General features: G+C 38.5%; 1 protein-coding gene and 1 long non-coding RNA gene across 2 annotated transcripts; both read right to left on the bottom strand.

The window, feature by feature from the left end:
• Positions 1 to 7,906: 7,906 nt before the first annotated feature.
• Positions 7,907 to 15,683, bottom strand: LOC108368362 (uncharacterized). The gene is made up of 3 exons (XR_001848355.1): positions 15,673 to 15,683; positions 10,121 to 10,127; positions 7,907 to 8,357 (listed from the first exon to the last, which is right to left on the bottom strand). It is a non-coding gene; the product is annotated as an uncharacterized LOC108368362 (long non-coding RNA).
• A 2,304-nt stretch (positions 15,684 to 17,987) lies between these two features.
• On the bottom strand, positions 17,988 to 18,467 carry LOC108368363 (uncharacterized). Its single transcript, XM_017623206.1, has one exon. It carries the CDS (start codon positions 18,465 to 18,467, stop codon positions 17,988 to 17,990), a length of 480 nt encoding a protein of 159 aa, XP_017478695.1.
• Positions 18,468 to 20,381: the final 1,914 nt, after the last annotated feature.

Raw genomic sequence — 20,381 nt, 5'->3', positions numbered from 1 at the left:
GATATATAAATAAACATGTACAAAGGAAAAGGAACACATACATTTATAAATAAACATGTACACAACACAAACACAAAAACGGCACTAAGTACATAATACATAAACAAAAACGGTTCTAGACTGTCTCGGTTTGATTTCGGAATGCTTACTTATTGAGAAGTTAGCTTACTGCCAATATGGAAGTTTTACATATATAGTAATACCCTAAACAAAAAAAATTATTAAAAATCAAGGCGAAATTAGAAAAAATGTAATAAACTTGTTTAAGGGTTGGACAAGTCGTGAGCCTAGTCGAGTAGATAAATACAGCATTCTCAGGATTTTTCGTTGGCACTCGAAATCTTGGCTTAGGCCCGTTTGCAACATGTCTAGTTAATTCTAACTCCCAAATAAACATCTTTATCGACGTTATCGACACCTATCATATAACATGTGATTGATAAAGCAGTTGATGTGCTTAACTGAAGGATGTACCTCCAGTTAGCGTTAACTAGACATGGTGCAAACGGCCCTTAATGTTAAAACCTTCATTTCCGGTCGGTTGGAGTTTACACTCGGCCTTAACTTCATATGCACAAGTATACCTGTGGTAAAATAATAGGAGTACTACATTTGACAATTTTTCTTTTGTTGGTTTAATATTCACTAGTAATAATCCCTGAAAATCGTGGTGCTCCGTGGTCTAAAAAACATGCATATTTCAGTATTCTAAAAACCACATGCAATGCTTTTGGTAGTTGACGTTAACTTGGTATTTGGGCAAGATCGTACTCTATTCAAAACGCCATGACCTTGGGACTTATTTATTGTTATTGCAAACGCTACAATAATTTTGAATTGGCGACGTTTAAATACAAAAAGCAAGAGTTGATTCGCTGGGATGTTAATTTATATGGGATAGTTGAGGGATTCACAACGGTGTCGTAAGTGTCGTATTGTTGAAGGTCGTAAACTTTAAACGCTTAAATAAATGTTTAGATAGCTTGAAGCAGCCAATTAAAATTTACGACATACAACAATAAGACACTTACGACATCGTTGTGAATACCCCAAGTGTAATTCGAATCACATGTTAAAGTTCATTAACTAATCCTTTATATGTACATATTTGTATTGCGGCATCCAAACAATTATATTGTAATTTATTAGGCGAGACTATTAACTAGCCCTTCATATGTACAGTATATTTTCCTTTGCTGCCTTTGTGCTTAAGTGCACATTTAAGATACCTATCCCAAAATGCGCATAAGCGGCATTATTTTTAACATTTATAAAGCTAAGCGTACACGGTAGAGAAATCTCTCTAGAGTTTTACTGAAATAAAAATCTCCTCTCTCAATTATATTTACATGGTAGAGCCACTCTAGGAGATATTCAATCTAGCTAGAGACAAAATATAGGAATCTCAACTTTTCTCTATCTCGTACTCTACAAGCTGTGTACACGGTAGACAATAGTTACCTCTCGCCTAGAGTTGATTTTCTATCTCGAATTGTTGTCAACGCTTTTTGTGTGAATATATGTATTTATATCAAAGCCACGATGTAGAAAATATAGTTGGCGCCATCAGCGGAGCGCTAACCTTTCGTCGATTTGACAGCATTCACCTATTTGATGACGTCATAAAATACATTTTCGTAATATAAGAATAAAACTTTCAAATTGTACTTATTTGCCGAAAAATTTTACGTAGACAAATGTACTCAAAAATTAAACATGTACTTACTCTCTTCGTTACAATGTGTACTTTTGGACTCACATCAAACAATCTTTAATATTTAAAATTCCCTTGAAAGGAGTTTCTCCGAGCAGTTGCAGCCAAACTACTATACATATATAGGTATTCACCAAGTTTAGCAAGTGGCCTTGCACTCTGACAAAACAGCAGATAACTCAAGCAACGGCCGTTGCCAGAGTACCAGATCACCTGCTCAATTTGTGAATACCCCTTATGTTTTAAACAATAATTATGCCCCTTTGCAAAGGAAGAAGGCTATTGGAAAAGCTATTGACATACCAATGAAAATAAGAGAATGATTCCCGATATATTATTACGTTCTTAATGTATCTAGAATGGTGTGCTTGTATCGAATATTCGATTTAATGTGGTAGCCATTTCAATATTTAAGAATCTGTAATAAAATTCTTTATCAAGGCTTTATACCATATGTCTCCGTAGAGCAAAAAGTCTATTTAGCTTGCTAAATAGAGCGTAGAGTTGACATAGAGTTTTCGATATAGCTGCGTTGGACTGTGTACACGGCGAAAAAGTCTCGCTAAATAACTCTCAAGTAGACTTTGTAGGTGAGTCTCCNTTTATAAAGCTAAGCGTACACGGTAGAGAAATCTCTCTAGAGTTTTACTGAAATAAAAATCTCCTCTCTCAATTATATTTACATGGTAGAGCCACTCTAGGAGATATTCAATCTAGCTAGAGACAAAATATAGGAATCTCAACTTTTCTCTATCTCGTACTCTACAAGCTGTGTACACGGTAGACAATAGTTACCTCTCGCCTAGAGTTGATTTTCTATCTCGAATTGTTGTCAACGCTTTTTGTGTGAATATATGTATTTATATCAAAGCCACGATGTAGAAAATATAGTTGGCGCCATCAGCGGAGCGCTAACCTTTCGTCGATTTGACAGCATTCACCTATTTGATGACGTCATAAAATACATTTTCGTAATATAAGAATAAAACTTTCAAATTGTACTTATTTGCCGAAAAATTTTACGTAGACAAATGTACTCAAAAATTAAACATGTACTTACTCTCTTCGTTACAATGTGTACTTTTGGACTCACATCAAACAATCTTTAATATTTAAAATTCCCTTGAAAGGAGTTTCTCCGAGCAGTTGCAGCCAAACTACTATACATATATAGGTATTCACCAAGTTTAGCAAGTGGCCTTGCACTCTGACAAAACAGCAGATAACTCAAGCAACGGCCGTTGCCAGAGTACCAGATCACCTGCTCAATTTGTGAATACCCCTTATGTTTTAAACAATAATTATGCCCCTTTGCAAAGGAAGAAGGCTATTGGAAAAGCTATTGACATACCAATGAAAATAAGAGAATGATTCCCGATATATTATTACGTTCTTAATGTATCTAGAATGGTGTGCTTGTATCGAATATTCGATTTAATGTGGTAGCCATTTCAATATTTAAGAATCTGTAATAAAATTCTTTATCAAGGCTTTATACCATATGTCTCCGTAGAGCAAAAAGTCTATTTAGCTTGCTAAATAGAGCGTAGAGTTGACATAGAGTTTTCGATATAGCTGCGTTGGACTGTGTACACGGCGAAAAAGTCTCGCTAAATAACTCTCAAGTAGACTTTGTAGGTGAGTCTCCCGTAGAACTCTATTGAGTGTTTACACGTCTCTAGCGAGATTTTTGTCTAAATCTCGCGTTTTTTCTCTACCGTGTACACTTAGCTTAAGGAAACTGCTCCGATAGATGCATTTAACATACCTGCCTTAAACATTTGCAACTATTATCAATTATCAAAGAAAGTATTACGTTTACCTGCACTGGCTCTAAAATAATAATAATAATTGATTGGCGCTTACACATATGTTAGTGTTTGGCCGAGCTTCTCCTCCGAATTGTGGCGTGCGCCTTGATGTTGTCACACAGAGCGGAGGGACCTACAGTTTTACGCCGACTCCGAACGGCGATTGTATTATTATGAGAACCTTTTTTTTCGCAGAAAAACACTCGGAGGCTTGCCATTGCCTGCCGAGGGACGACCGCTGTTAAGAAAAAAACTTTTTTCTATATTTTTTTGCGATGTTGCTTTGACCAGGGTTTGAACCCAGGTGCTACGGAGTGGAAGCGCGCACTGGTTACCACTACACCACAGCGGCCGACAGGGCTCTACACTTACCCTAATTTTACAAGCTTTTATTTATTTTGCTCATCTTGCAGAAGAACGAAAAGGGCTATAATTTTATGTAGTTATATAGATTATTAGATATCATTCGAAAAAAGATTCGCTTGCAGTAATTTCTACGCGGCAAGTGATCCTCCATTATTTGGTTTCATAGGGATTCGGATACCTTCCTCATTGAAGTAGCAAAGAAAATTCGCTTAAGTGCTCTTTTCGGTTAAGCGCACAAGGCAGCTAAGCAAAATATACATACTGTACATATTTAGGTTGTGGTTTATAATCACAACTGCTCCAACTTTTAGTATCAACTCATGAGGTGCAACTCCCCTACTTCTACTTGCTCCTGTGGATATTTAGAAACGACAGTAGAACGTATTATTATTATTATTATTTAGACGCTGGTATGAATACCAGTACTAAAGATGTTTATGAGCACTGGCTTCCGAGACCATCAGCTCTAGATAGATAGATAGATAGATAGATATTAATATGAGGTGTGCATGCGACCTGGTGATCTATTGTGCCCTCTTCTCTTCACATCGCTTCATCTAAGCCCAGCTCCCTCAGAAAGTTCAATAGTGCCTTCGGGGGTAGGGGGTGGATGTGCTCGAGCTGTGGCCACAACGAGCCTAAACTCCTCTCACGTCTTCTGCAGACTGCCTCACATTCGGTGAGAATGTGAAGCGGCGTCTCACTGGTCAGGTCACATAACCTACAAAGATCATTCGACCATATGCCCAGCTTATGTAGGTGACCCCTAAGTCTGCAGTGTCCTGTAAGGAAACCTGTTAAAATTCTAAGCCTCTCTTTTGGGAGGTTTATGAAGCCCTAAAATCTTTTCTTGTTAAACCCTCCCAGTAAACTCTTTGCCTGGCGCATTCCTGCCGAACTACGCCAGTTAAAATTCCTTAGTGTGAGCCTCTCTCTCCTGAGCTCCTTTATGGTATTGAGTCCTACTCCCAGGAAGGGATCTAGGCCAACTGTCCCTGTGTCCTGTAAGGAAACCTGTTAAAATTCTAAGCCTCTCTTTTCGGAGGTTTATTAAGCCCTAAAATCTTTTCTTGTTAAACCCTCCCAGTAAACTCTTTGCCTGGCGCATTCCTGCCGAACTACGCCAGTTAAAATTCCTTAGTGTGAGCCTCTCTCTCCTGAGCTCCTTTATGGTATTGAGTCCTACTCCCAGGAAGGGCTCTGGGCCAACTGGAGTGATGGCTGCCGCCTCTCTAGCCAGGCAGTCTGCAACCTCATTACCCTCTACTCCCTTATGGCCGGGCACCCACGCTAACCTGGTGTTATTGTGCCTGCCAAGGGAGTTTAACTTCTCAATGCACTTAAGGACCAGTANAATTATAATTTTCTCATTTCTATACCCTCTACTCATGATTGTTTCCGCACATAGGTAGATTACATAGACTTCTGCTTGGAAGATGCTCGGGTATTTCCCCATAGGAACAGAGATTCTTGTTCTGGGCCCAAGGACTCCTGCCCCTACTCCGTCTGGGGTCTTCGAGCCATCCGTGTACCAGTGCAGGGTGCAATCCTGGAGTAGTCCCTCGAATGCGGGGAGGCTCCAGGTTGTTTTTCTGCATAACTCTATCTTAAATCTCTTCTCAAATACTATAGTTTTTTCTATGTCATCTCTAGGGAACAGAGCAAGCGGGATCGAGAGATATTAATATGAGGTGTGCATGCGACCTGGTGATCTATTGTGCCCTCTTTTCTTCACATCGCTTCATCTAAGCCCAGCTCCCTCAGAAAGTTCAATAGTGCCTTCGGGGGTAGGGAGTGGATGTGCTCGAGCTGTGGCCACAACGAGCCTAAACTCCTCTCACGTCTTCTGCAGACTGCCTCACATTCGGTGAGAATGTGAAGCGGCGTCTCACTGGTCAGGTCACATAACCTACAAAGATCATTCGACCATATGCCCAGCTTATGTAGGTGACCCCTAAGTCTGCAGTGTCCTGTAAGGAAACCTGTTAAAATTCTAAGCCTCTCTTTTGGGAGGTTTATGAAGCCCTAAAATCTTTTCTTGTTAAACCCTCCCAGTAAACTCTTTGCCTGGCGCATTCCTGCCGAACTACGCCAGTTAAAATTCCTTAGTATGAGCCTCTCTCCTGAGCTCCTTTATGGTATTGAGTCCTACTCCCAGGAAGGGCTCTGGGCCAACTGGAGTGATGGCTGCCGCCTCTCTAGCCAGGCAGTATGCAACCTCATTACCCTCTACTCCCTTATGGCCGGGTACCCACGCTAACCTGGTGTTATTGTGCCTGCCAAGGGAGTTTAGCTTCTCAATGCACTCAAGGACCAGTGAGGATTTGACTTCATAGGATAGAAGAGCCTTGAGTGCCGCCTGACTATCGCTCAAAATTATAATTTTCTCATTTCTATACCCTCTACTCATGATTGTTTCCGCACATAGGTAGATTACATAGACTTCTGCTTGGAAGATGCTCGGGTATTTCCCCATAGGAACAGAGATTCTTGTTCTGGGCCCAAGGACTCCTGCCCCTACTCCGTCTGGGGTCTTCGAGCCATCCGTGTACCAGTGCAGGGTGCAATCCTGGAGTAGTCCCTCGAATGCGGGGACGCTCCAGGTTGTTTTGCTGCATAACTCTATCTTAAATCTCTTCTCAAATACTATAGTTTTTTCTATGTCATCTCTAGGGAACAGAGCAAGCGGGATCGAGAACCCTAGATTCTCCATATTCCTAGAGGATATGACCTCACCTTTTCCACATCCCTCTAGCAAAGCTAAGCAGAGTTCTTTTGGCTACCTATGGTTATGTGAAGAGGCTCGAGTTCGAGGACTACTTCCAGCGCCGCCGTCGGACATGTGCGCATTGCTCCAGTTATGCATACACAAGCCAGTCGTGGTAGCTTGGTGAGTGATTGCCTCACCGAGGCCAGAGTAGTTCTTGAAACCCAATCCACCGCCCCATAAGTAATCATTGGCTGTACTATCATGATGTAAAGCCATCTTAGGATCTTGTGGCTACAACCCCAGGATTTTCCTGCTAGACGCTTACACACTATTAACGCTTGACTCTGGAGGGGATCGCGTCCACATGCTTCTTCCATAGAAGTTTGGTGTCTAGGATTATTCCCAGATACCGACCCGATCACGACCCCCTCCAGGGTTATGTCTCTCATGCCCAGCAGGGCTCTTTTCTTGGTAAATGGGATGATGGCGGTTTTGGCGGGATTGATGTTAAGGCCTAACTTAGCACACCATCCTTTTGTTAATCTTGAGCCTCTTTGAATAATGTCGCAGAGGGTGCTCTCAAACTTTCCCCTGGCAATGATCACTATTTCATCCGCATAGCCTTGGCACCGGATATCATTGTCGGAGAGAAGCTGAAGGAGTTCATCCACCACCTGTGCGTCCCCTACCTCGTTACACATTGGTGGCAAACCAATTAAATTTGTGTCAAAAGTAACTAACCTTGGGTTTATTATCAACACTGGCCTTAATTCAACTGTAAGCAAAGTCTATAATACTTTAAGGAATTTACGAATGTCTGCTCCATTCACACCGAGAGAAATCAGACGTAAACTCGCAATCCAACTTATAATGTCAATTATCTGTTATTCTGAGGTAGTCTACAGCAGGTTAGATTCCCAATCAGCTCACAAAATAGATGTACTATTTAACCAGATCACGCGCCATGTGTTTGGGCTAGCAAAATATGAGCATATTTCCCCTTGGAAAACGCGCCTACTTGGCTGCGAAATTTCTGAATATCTTAAAGCTAGAAATTGTATATTCCTTTTTCGTCTGATGACAGATAAGGCACCAAAATATCTTTATGAAAAATTAAGGTTCCCCAAATCCACTCGAGTAAAGGACTTGACTGTTCCTGCCTACAATTATCTCAGCTCTGCACGGCTATTCTTTGTCAATGCTATCCGCATCTGGAACTCTATTCCATCCCATATTCGCAGTAGTTTAAACAAAAGCAACTCTAAAAATGTTCTGTATGCGTATTTCCGTTAGCTTCACTCCAGTCCCTGAGATGTGCTCTCTATGTAATTAAACTTATGTAATTAAACTATGTAAATTAACTATTAATATTTCAGCTTGATGAAATTTTGGTTCACTTCCTGGATTATGTTTAATAATTCAAATTTTAACAGGATTATTTTTAGCTATACATTATAAAGCAGATATTAATTTAGCATTTAATAGTGTTAATCATATCTGTCGAGATGTAAATTACGGCTGATTATTACGAACTTTACACGCCAACGGTGCATTCTTTTTCTTTATTTGCATTTATTTACATGTGGGACGAGGTATTTACTATGGATCATATTTATTTACTCCAACATGATTAGTAGGAATACTAATTTTATTTTTAGTTGTAGCAACAGCTTTCATAGGATATGTATTACCATGAGGACAAATGTCTTTTTGAGGAGCAACAGTTATTACAAATTTATTATCAGCAATTCCTTATCTAGGAACTACTTTAGTTCAATGAATTAAGGGCGGTATTGTCACTTGCGAAGCGAATTAAAAGGCAGAGAAGGTATTAAAAGTGTGCGCGATGCGAAGACTTGCACCAGCTGGTAAAAGCGAGCACTCTTAATGCATATTTAAGTTGCGTCCGCCAATCCATTCGCTTCGCCAAACCGTTCGCTTCGCCAAATTCATTCGCTTCGCAAGTGACAATACCGCCCTAAGTCTTATTTTAAGTATATGTCCTGGAATTGTAGAACTCACTTAAAAATAATACTTTCTCTAAGTAATTTTTGCTGTTTTAGTTATATGTATGTACTGTTATGAATTTTTTGTTGCGGTATAAAAAATCTTTCTTTTGATCTTATTGTGCTAATGATTTTATTAATAAATGAAATGAAATGGACCACTAAGCTCCACAGAAGAGGAGATAAAACCCCTCCCTGTGGGCAGCCTTTTGTTGTTAGTAGCTGTACCACGCTGTCCCCCACCTTGGTTTCAGCAATTCTAGTACGCAACAGCGTATCCACCCGGTTGCAGATCACTGGCTGCACGTTTCTCTTCTATAGTGCCCTCCGCATTCCAGTGTGAGACGTATTGTCGAACGCTCCTTCTATATCGAGGAAAGCGCAGAGCACTGTAAATAAGGTAAACCCTATTCAAAAACCTCTAAAAATATTCCTAATGATTAATCTAAACCATTTCTCAGTGCTGAGAGGTCTCGCATGGTGTCGGTTTTCGTTTCATCAAATTTCAAATCTCCCTGTAACTTCAAAAAATAAAACCTGTGCACATCTATGTAGAATCCCAGCTCTTTAATTTTACTTCCCATTTCGGAAATCCGAGATAACGGTGCAGATGTGATGACCTTCAAAAAAAGTAGATGGCAACTCTAATTAAAAATATCAGCCTATAGTTTTCTTAAAACTCTTTCGTTTGACACCAATATTTCGATATTTCATTTATGTATCTTTCGTATAAGTAAAACAAATTCGACTTCAAAAAGGTGGCAACCCCTTTAAAAGTATTTTCAAACTAAAATTTTTCGCCTGACATTGTTATTTCAATTAGCTGATGAATTAAGTTGAATTTATTTTTTTAATCACATGGCAACTCTCCTAAATACAGTTTAGAAATAAATTATTTTCAAACCCATTTCGATTGATACTCATCTTTTTACAATCCATTTAACTTATTAAATAATTTGAGTTAAATTTTTTCAAAAAAAAGAAACCAAATGTTCAGCATAAAGATTTCTTAACACTCGTTCTTTTGATAACCATATTTTAAAATTTCATGTAACTTATGTATAATTAAACGAAATACCACTTTCAAAACAGGCGGCAACCCTCTTAAAAACTATTTTCGAACTAAAATTTCCTAAAATATTTTTCGTTGACATTGTTATAAATATTTCATGTAACTGATGAATTAAGTGGAAATTTATTTTTTAAACACGTGGCGATCTTCCGAAATGTAGTTCTTAAATAAACGATTTTAAACTCATTTGCATTGATAACCATTGGTTAGTAATTCATTTAACTTATTAAATAATTTTAGTTTAGCCCTTTAAACTGGGGTAACTCTCAAACACATCAAAAATGTTCTAAATTCTCAAACTAAGCACTTCTTGAAGCTTTTTCATTGTAGTTCAATTAGACTTCTCAAATAGGTGGCAACCCTATTCAAAATATTTTCAAACTACTACCTTCTTAAATCTCTTTTGTATGACCCCCAAATAGCGATACCTTATTCACTTACCAAATTCCTTTAATTGAAATTGAATTACATTTTTTTAACATGTGGCAACCCTCCTATACGTAGTTAAGTTATAAAGCCTTTTCAAAACCATTTCGATTGATACCCATATTTAATAATTGATTTAACTTTTTTATTAATTTAAACTTAATTTCTTAACAGGTGGCAACTTTTTTCGAAAAAGTAAAACCTTGAACACCCACACCCTAAGCCCTTTAATTTGGTACCTCACTTTTGAAAATCGAACGGACGGTGCGGTTCTGAGGGCTTTGATTATTAAATTATATTAATGCAATTTTTTACCAGGTGGCAACTCTTTTCGAAAATGTCAAACCTTATTGCACATCTACAGACCAAGCGCTTTAATTTGACATCTCATTTTTGAAAATCGGGCGAACGGTACAGATCTTTTATGCTGCACAAAAAATGCCTTCGCGTATTATATATATAGATTCGATTTAGAATGTCCACGACTTAGCTTTCCTTGATTCCATATATACACATTTGATGTTGATGTTTGATTTGATTAAAGTGAGTTTAAAACACCCCATATTTAAATTGGGGCCACTTGTATCTACCCACGTCAGCGAACGTTTCGTACATTCAAGGCTTTTCTTCGCGAAAATCTAATAAAAATGCTGCTAGAAAGCTTCAAAATGCATCTTGTGGTTCAATGTTACTACAACTATAGAGATTAAAGTTTTGGGAGTTAACTAGAAAAGATAAAATAGTCGAAGATTCAAAGTACAAATTTTTCATAAAATGAAACTAGTTCATAGTTTTTCTCTTTTTACTTGTAAAATAAACATTTCTAAAGTAAATGTATATTTTGATTTTTTTTTTGGTTTTGTTAGTGCCTTCTTTTGCCTTTTTTGTGATTTCTAGTGTATTTTCCTGCCTATTTCGCTATTTTATTTTACCTTTTCTAGCCTATTTCGTTATTTGATTTTGCCTTTTTTGTAGGTTTTAGGTCCTAAAAATCCGCTCCCTGATGATAACCAATCTACTGACTTCTGGGGCCGGGTTGTTTTCACGGATGAATCCCAATTTAATCTGCTTGGATCTGATGGCAGTTCGTTTATTTTTCGAAAAGAAGGTGAGGCAATAAATAATAATAATTTACCCAACACGATAAAACAAGCGCAAGTGTCATGGTATGAAACAAACAGCGTCGGAAAGCACCATACCTAAAGTGGACCACTTGGAAATTTGAAAGAATGCCTAGCACAATCAGCTGCCAAATTAAATATATACTACAATTTTTGCCCTGTACGGGACAATGATCCAAAACATTCGTCGCTAATAGTAAGAAAGCGTCGTGTACAATGTAAAAAGTTGCTTGCTCATATTTCCCAGAGCCCTGACCCCAACCCAATAGAGCATCTGTGGGTTTACATGGAATAAAAAATACGTACCTATAAATTACGGACGAACTATTATCTTTTATTCTTCTTTTCTTAAATGTGGCTGCACTCTTCTAACTTCTAACACTTCTGTGTTCGGAATGTATATGTACATATACTAACCTGCCGTGTATATTTCAAAGTGTAGAGTAGATCAAATTTTGTTTGTTTGGAAATTCATAAAAGCTACCTCATATTATTGTAATTTATAAAAAAATAAAATACAATTTGTTTTAGGTCGCGCTGGTCGGTTTTTTATAAAAATGCTGATGTTCTAATTTTTTTATTTTCGTGACATGTTAAAATGCAACTAAAAATGCGGTTTTTACATGTAATTACTCTGGTATTATTGCGTACATACCTGTCTTGGACAGTTAGAATGGGCCTAGTTCCCGAAAATGTGCTTTCTTTCGAAAAGAGACTATGTTATGTAAGGCGGGCGGCATGCAGGCATGCTCGCTGGCCCCAGCTAGCTCGTCGGATGGAGGGGGGGGTTGCTTTCACCCGCCTTACACCCAGCCTACACAAACAAAAAAAAGTCATGCCTGAAAGTGTATGCTAAGTGGGAGCGAAGAAAGACTAAAGTAAAGTGAAAGTGAAGAAAAAGAATCGGTCCTGTCAGGTGGAGTCGTCCCACCCACTTCTGCGCACATTCTCCACGCAGCCTTGGACGCTGCTGCGACTCCTCACACTTAGCAGCATCCCCTTAGCCTGACTTTGGTCCGTCTGTCTAATCGTCAGTCACTTCCTAGTCCGTATAGTCATCCTGTCTACACTCTCACTCCCCCTCTATGCTCAAGCGCAACACCTGCACCAAAAGGATTTAGCTTAGCACACCATTAAAGTAGCCTATACCCTTCACCCAAGAAAATAGAGATACCGTTTATTGTCCTACCAACTCAGGTTACAATACCATTATTTTTGCTTACCTAATTCTAACCTTAGCTCTCTAAATATCTCCAGTTACCATAATTCAAACTAGCTCTTAACGTATTAATCCTTTAGAAGTAGAACAAAAGAAATCTTACTTTAACCTCAAACTCCACTACAATTCAGAGAAACCGAGTAAAACTCAATTTAAATCAATACTTAAACTAAATCTTATTATTAATTAATCCCAAGAAAAAATAAACAAAAAAAAAGAAATCTTACTTCAACCTCAAACTCCATTATAATTCCAAAAAGCACAAACTTAACTTAAGCCAATAATTCGAATTGTATATGCAAATATTACGAAATTCAATTCAATTGAGCACTATTTATATCTAAATATCTGAACCCGCGCGATGCAGATACATATACGAGTATCCAGCCGAATTACTCAAAATAACCTAACTATATGTATATTTATATTAAACTCCTGCGCAATACCATTTAAACAGCCTAACAAGACATCCGATAGCCGATGCGTACAATTGAAACCATGGGTCTGAAGATTGCGCAAATTGGTGTGAAAATTTCAATTTCATATTAAATATATTTATGTATGCATGTACATATGTAAAAATGTAGTTTCGATTTAAAAAAATCGGATAAAGTTTTTCTTTCGCCATATATACACCTCTGATTTTAGTATTTATTAAAAAAAACTCAATGAAATTCAAAAACTATCTCTTGCATTTGGTTTTACTCAATACCGATTTGAGCTGTCGCACAGTGTTATCAAAAAAANGCAATCGCACCAGTTACTGAGCTGTTTCGCCTTCTGAACGTGCCAAATGAAAATTCGTTTCTCTTGAAATCAAGTTATATGGCTGCGTATGTATGTACATATGTACATATTTCCAATTTTTTTTATGTGTATAGGCTCTCAAGAAGAACTAAAAATTCATATCAAATTACGCGCAATAAATGGAAATTAAATTTGCTTCTATTAAAAATTTCTTAAATCAGTATGCAGCTCTTAAGAAAAAATGCTCGTACATCTCGTCGCTACCATGTCCAACTATCGAATGTGAAAATCGGACTTTACAAAATTTTGATTTGCCACTAATAATTTTATTTCGTATAGCAGCATTGCTTAAGTTATTGTTTTTGAAAACTTATTTTTTGGTTAATGACTGCAAATTATAGAAAATTAGAAACGAANAGATTTGCTACTCCCTTTTGGCAGCAGCAAATATCTCTCGTACGCGATGAGAGAAAGTAGAGTACCTACTTTGGTGGAGTAATAGCAAGTACGTTAAGTATTTACTCTCTCAACGCCAAGTAGTGTATGTATGCGGAAAAAGAGTAACAATGTGTTGGGAGTAGAGTACAATGCAAGGAGGTCACTCTAGCGCTGATGGTACCAACATGCTGTTGAGGACTGCTGTAAAAAGGGAGGCTAAAAATATATAATCATACACATATGCATACATTGGCTCCAGCAGAGCAGAGGTGCTGATGCTTTTACTGCTTATTGCCCTAGTCACTCACTCGCTGTAGCGGGCGACGAGTGGGTCTTGTGTACGAAAAAAAATGTACAAATAAAAAGATGACTGAAGAAAATGAACGCGATAACAAAAATTTAAATTATGTGAAACGTGGTGTTCGAATGCGTCGATTTGACCCTCGATCAATGAAAAAAAGTGCCCATGGAAATCTAACAACGAACCGAAAAAGGTGGAAAGAAATTCAAAAAATAAAATTAAAATAAAAAAATCCAAGAGAAGAAACGATCAAATGATACCCTACTAATTACTAATTATAGATTTACAATTCAAAGAAACCTGGCACAGTAAAAAACAAAAGCGAAATGCCAGAATATAAGAATAATGCAACAAAAAAACAAAGTGAACTAGTGGTAGGTAATAATGAGAAAAAAAGAATTTATGCATAAATAAATGAGCTAAGTTACTTTCCCTGTTTAGGCCTTCAGCCTAAATGTTTTTCACACTTTTAGTGAACCGCCCTAATGCTGGTATATGTACATACATGCATATATACTATACGCTCATACATGCTCATATGTATTAACAACAGCTAAGCCGTTAACCAATGTATCACGCCGGACAATGAACCTTCGATAAGTTTCCCCTTAACGTCAGTTATTGTCCGGCGGTCCAAAATTAGAAACCGCAAATTATATTTGTCACTTCTTTTTGGAGATCAAAGAGGACACAACGCAGCTACCAGGCCTTCCTAAAGGTAATCGAAACCGCATTTGTCGATAGTGATATATATATATTTATGCCTATGTTTAGGCCTTCAGCCTAAATGTTTTTCACACTTTTAGTGAACCGCCCTAATGCTGGTATATGTACATACATGCATATATACTATACACTCATACATGCTCATATGTATTAACAACAGCTAAGCCGTTAACCAATGTATCCCGCCGGACAATGAACCTTCGTTAAGTTTCCCCTTAACGTCAGTTATTGTCCGGTGGTCCAAACTTAGAAACCGCAAATTATATTTGTCACGTTTTTTTTGGAGATCAAAGAGGACACAACGCAGCTACCAGGCCACTTCCTAAAGGTAATCAAAACCGCATTTGTATAGGCATAAATATAGATATATATCACTATCGACATAGTTTATAGTTTATATATTTTATTTTATTTTTATTTTTTATTTTTTTGTTGGGTGGCGAGGAATTAAATAAATAAAGTAAAACGGTTCGGCGAGAAAGTTTCGTTTTCCTTTTGCAAGTCTAAAATTTGCGATCTAAGCAGGGCGTTTTTGGGCATATCGAAACTGGAAACTGGGACGTGTAAACGCAGAATTACCCATGTATTTTGGTTGATGGGTCACACCGGTACTATATATTTTCCTATGCAGGGTTGTACAGGAAGACAAAAAATAAATGTTGACCTGACATTATGGTAATTTTAACAAATTTCAAAGGCAATCATGAGAAAGTGTCAAACTGAAGGCATTCGCAAAAAATTTGTTTTTTGTTATTTTTTTTCTAATATCTGACATAAATTCTGCCAATGTCAAACAAACTTTCTTTGTACTTTGGAGACTTTTTTGTTGAGCCACGATCGACACCCAACTGCCTAGCGGCACGAAACAAAGTTGAAGTGCCACTGTATGTGACCATTGCCAATAAACAGGGTAGCTTATATTCCAAAAATTGTAATATAAGTTTTAATTTGTTTTTGCACAAAATTACGTGGAGTATCTACAAACAAAATTAGTGCGTATATATCCGAACACGACATTACACTAAAAAAATATTTGCATAGATAGCCATCTTAAATGACTGGCGACAAAGATCCATAATTTAACCGTCATACTGCGTTCACGTTATTTATGCATGGTTACGTCTGGTTCCAAGTGGCAATTAATAAATATAATTTTACGAATGATTTGCATTACAAGCCTGGGAGAAGAAAAAAAAAAAAACTATTCTCCACAAACGAGAAATCGATGGCACCGCTGGAAGTTATGTAGTTGCGGCTTTAGGCGGAGACTTAAAAATATGTAGTTCCGGCTTTTGGAGGAGACTTAAATTGACATTTCTACTCAGCGGCTCACGTTACGATTTCCTGAATGGCAAAAAGTCATTCAATCGATTGCCACATGGAATAAAGCAGTAAAATGTGTAAGTATGCCTTGTATTTCCTTTACAATATTCGGTAATTGATAATTTTCTCTTCCAGAAACTAAAAAGGAATCGTGTGGATCTAAAAAGTTGCACAGTGGTCATTGGTAGATGCACAAAATCCAATGGCGCATCAAACAGTTGTATTGTCGATGGCGTGTGAAACGGACTCGCCGTTCTACGCTGCCGGAGCGGCAGATGGTAAAATTGTTTTTTGCACAAATCTGCGGAAATCTATGAAATGTGTTATAATCCACATGAAAACGTCTTGTCAACAGTATCGGGGGATCATCGAGCGAAAACCTTTAATATACCACAGCTGGGCGATTAATTGCTTTAGAGGCAATAATAATTCGCATTGGCTGTAATGTTGCAGCAAATTTTGCTAGCCGTACGGCAGGAAGTTACTCCGAGTTTGCGTCGCAAAATCTGTGAATTGGTTGCTGGGGTTGCTCGCAGTTTCACTGTCGAAGATGGCAAAAAAATCAAAATCAGCACATCTGGTGTTGGTGGCCAACTTACTATATGGGATCTCGAGAATGGACTCACTAATTCCATGAACAACTTAAAAATTGAAGCTTTACTGATCAAATTGTATTCTACGTGTACTTTTGTTAAAATATATCGAATTTAATGATTCAATTTGTAATGATTTTAATTCATTACACAATTGCAAGTAGAAAACAAGAACAGTTGGCAGCCTGTGTGGATGTATGTACGACCGTGCATGCACACAGTAAGTTTCTTTGTACATACATAAATACCGACATGATGCCAGTTGGGTACCGTGTTTGCCTTTGCCACTGGTGGGCACAGTGATGTCATGATTTTGAACCATGTTGCTGCGATGGTTAAATAACACATTTTCGTGAGTAGTAAAGTGTGACCTTTTGGATTTTTAAAATATTAATTATTTGTAACTATCCTGCAACCCATTTTTTCAGAGTATTCTGCATTGTAAAGAAATTTTAAAGAACTCGCTAAGATTTAATTCGATTTTTTGCCGAATTTTCTAAAATGAAATAAACTACGTACACTTCCATTCTTTTACGAAACTTCGGAAGAAAATCTGTGAAGTAACGAAAACCATACTGCTATGTGAGGAATGTCTTAATCAAGAGCGATATGCAGTGGTTGTTGGGACATCATATATAATTATTTTGCACATGTGTATGAGAATATGTTTACGGGTGAGTGATGACCTTTATCAGTAAAGACAGCATAGGTACAGCCCTCAGGGTAAAAAAGTGTTCATAAACTTATTTATTTATTTTTCTGTTCATCCTTGAGGGCTGTAACCTACGCTACATATGTATGTATGTATAAAAACATCCCTTTTGTTATCACTGCCATATTTATTGTTTTCCAAGCTTTTATGCTACATGTCACAGTGGAATCTCGAAAATATATATTAAGTCGACCACTAAAAATCTTGAGTTCATTCGGGATTCATGATGTTTTAAGTAACATGTGAGATTAATTGAAGTTCGTATAGTGGTAATACGGTAACTAAGTTTCCCATTTTGCTATTATTGTATTATCGAGGTTTCACTGTGACAGAATTTCCTCGGTGACAGCTGCTTTATTTAATATGAAGCCTTTTGGTGTTTTTTTTTTGAAACTTCTCTTGAGGGATAGAAGTGGAATTGGTATGGGTACCGACGGAGTGGAATATTGATCGAGTTGGTGTCTCGTTGAGAAGGTTAGGTGATCACGTAAGGAGTAGAATCAAGAAGCGTTCGGTTGCTTTTCAATTCTCTCGTTGTACGGTGGGAGTAGGATAAGTTTTGCCAGCGGTCTTGTTACCTGACCCTTTCCTGTGGTGATGTCCACCACACGCACTCGGTTGTCGGAACCGGGCTGCAGGTTGATTACTCTGCCTAATCTCCATTCGTTAGGCGCTAAATTGTCCTCTCTTATAACGACGAGATCACCGATTTCCATATTCTGCTTTGGATTTTTTCCACTTAATTCGCTTCTGTAGTTCGGATAGGTATTCTGACTTCCATCGCCTGCAAAAGGTTTGATGTAAGGCCTTTAACTTCTGCCACCTATTTACCATGGAGGCTGGATTTTCATTTACATCTAATTCCGGAGGCGCGAGTAAATGACCGCCTATGAGGAAATGACCGGGAGTTAGAGGCTCCAAGTCCGTTGGCTCGTTCGATGAGGGACTTAAAGGTCGCGAGTTGAGACAAGACTCAACTCGGCATAATAAGGTACTGAGCTCCTCGAAGGTGTATTTGTGGTTGGATGCAATCTTTTTAAAGTGGTTTTTGAAACTTTTTACACCCGCCTCCCACAGTCCGCCCATGTGAGTAGCTGCTGGGGGTATAAAATGCCATGTAAGCGTTTGATGACTATATTTCGATACGGTTTTATCAGGCGCTTCTGCTATGAACGCCTTCATTTCAGATCGTAATGATCGAGAAGCTCCGACAAAATTGGTACCGTTGTCGGAGTAAATGTTTTTCGGACATCCTCTTCTACCAACAAACCTGGCGAATGTTGCCAGCAAGGATGGGGTGCTGAGATCGCTTGTCTCTTCCAAGTGAATGGCTTTAGTCGTAAAACAAACGAAAAGGCAAACGTAGCCTTTGGAAATGCGGCAACCGCGGCCGCGATAGCTCTTACTGTCAAAGGGCCTGGTAAAATCGACACCTGTGTTTGTAAACGCACGCGAGAACGTCGTGCGTTCTTTTGGTAGGTTTCCCATAAGTTGGGTTTGCGACCGTTTCTTATAGATAGTGCAGACTTTGCAGTTGTGGATGACGGACCTGATCATGTTTTTGACTCGGGGAATCCAATATTGCGTCCTAATGAGACGCAACATTAGTTGGTTTTCCCCATGCAAGGAAATCTCATGGACAAACTGGACAAGAAGGCGAGAAAATCTACAATCGTATGGAAGGATAATTGGATGGCGCTCATTATAGGCCAGATCTAGAGAAGCGCCGAGGCGACCACCCATCCTCATGATATCATCTCTATCGAGAAATGGATTAAGGGGCAAAACTTCACTCTTCGCATCGATGGATTCTCCGGATTTCAATTTACCATACTCTTCAAAGTAATATTGCTTTTGACAGATTTTTATCAAGCGTTGAGTCGTTGTTTTAATTTCATCAGCGGAAATTAAAGAAGTCTCGGCTTGGAACGAAGCTCTTGTTTTTGGATGGGTTCTTTGAAAAAATCTTATAATATACATATGATAAAACTCTCAAAGCCCTAGGCAATCCTGAAAATCTATCTAAAATGTTATTTAATTTATTTTAGTTGTCAACCAATTCGTAAGCAGGCAGTCCTCTGCTGGCTAAATCTGCTGGATTTGATGCCGAATCCACATGCAGCCAGTTTTCATTACCAACTTTTTCTACTATTTTTGTTATCCTGTGGGCGACGAAGGTCGACCACGAACAAGGCGGCTTTCGTATCCACGCGAGAACGATTGTTGAGTCCGTCCACAGATGTGATTTTAAATGTCCCAAGTCAAGATTTTTCATTACCGTCTCAATGATTTCTGCGAGCAGTACGGCGCCGCAAAGTTCTAATCGAGGCAATGAGATAGTCTTTACTGGGGCTACTTTTATTTTTGCTAAAAGTAGACTTACGACATCTTTTGCATTTTGTGTAACGCGCAGATATACAGCAGCCGCATACGCTTTTTCCGATGCGTCACAGAAGCCATGTACTTCGACGTCATCTGTTGGTGAGAAATGTACCCATCGAGGTATTCGTATATTATCGATCTCATGGTAATGATGTGTGAAACTTTTCCAGCGACCCAGGGTAGTTGGAGTTACGGTTTCATCCCAGTCCGTGCCTTCTAGCCAAATACCCTGCATTAGTATTTTGGCTACGATTATGATTGGCGTGAGCCACCCCACGGGGTCGAAAAGTTTGGCGATAGATGATAATATCGCCCTTTTCGTTGGATTATCGGTTTCTTCCAATGGTCTCGCCATAAAATAGAATAAATCCGTATGGGCATTCCATCTTATGCCGTCGACGTACATGCATATTCGTAAAATATTGGATGCTATCGGAGAGGAGTTTTCCACATCATCATCTAGTTGTAAAAGTGTCCTTATTGCCAAGTAAGGAGCACAGTTAACCCCGAAGGTGACCGTCTTCAGCTCGTAAAGACTGATCGGTTCGTTCGTATTGGTACGAAAAACTATGCGCTGGAACTTAGTTTGATTGTCATGCACCATAATTTGCCGGTACATCTTCTCGATGTCGCTGTTGAAGACGTATTTATATAATCTCCAACGTAGGATTAATATGGGAAGATCCGCCTGGAGTACTGGTCCTGGGAGCAGTA

Source organism: Rhagoletis zephyria, unplaced genomic scaffold (assembly GCF_001687245.7).
Source record: "Rhagoletis zephyria isolate East Lansing unplaced genomic scaffold, Rhagoletis_zephyria_1.1 Rzeph_scaffold_03090, whole genome shotgun sequence".
Classification (NCBI taxonomy): Eukaryota; Metazoa; Arthropoda; class Insecta; order Diptera; family Tephritidae; genus Rhagoletis; species Rhagoletis zephyria.
This window is presented reverse-complemented; position numbering and strand designations above follow the sequence as displayed.

What these genes read in the sequence shown, in the direction of transcription:
- LOC108368363 (XM_017623206.1), bottom strand. Translation starts at nt 18,467, where the DNA reads ATGAAGGCGTTCATAGCAGAAGCGCCTGATAAAACCGTATCGAAATAT.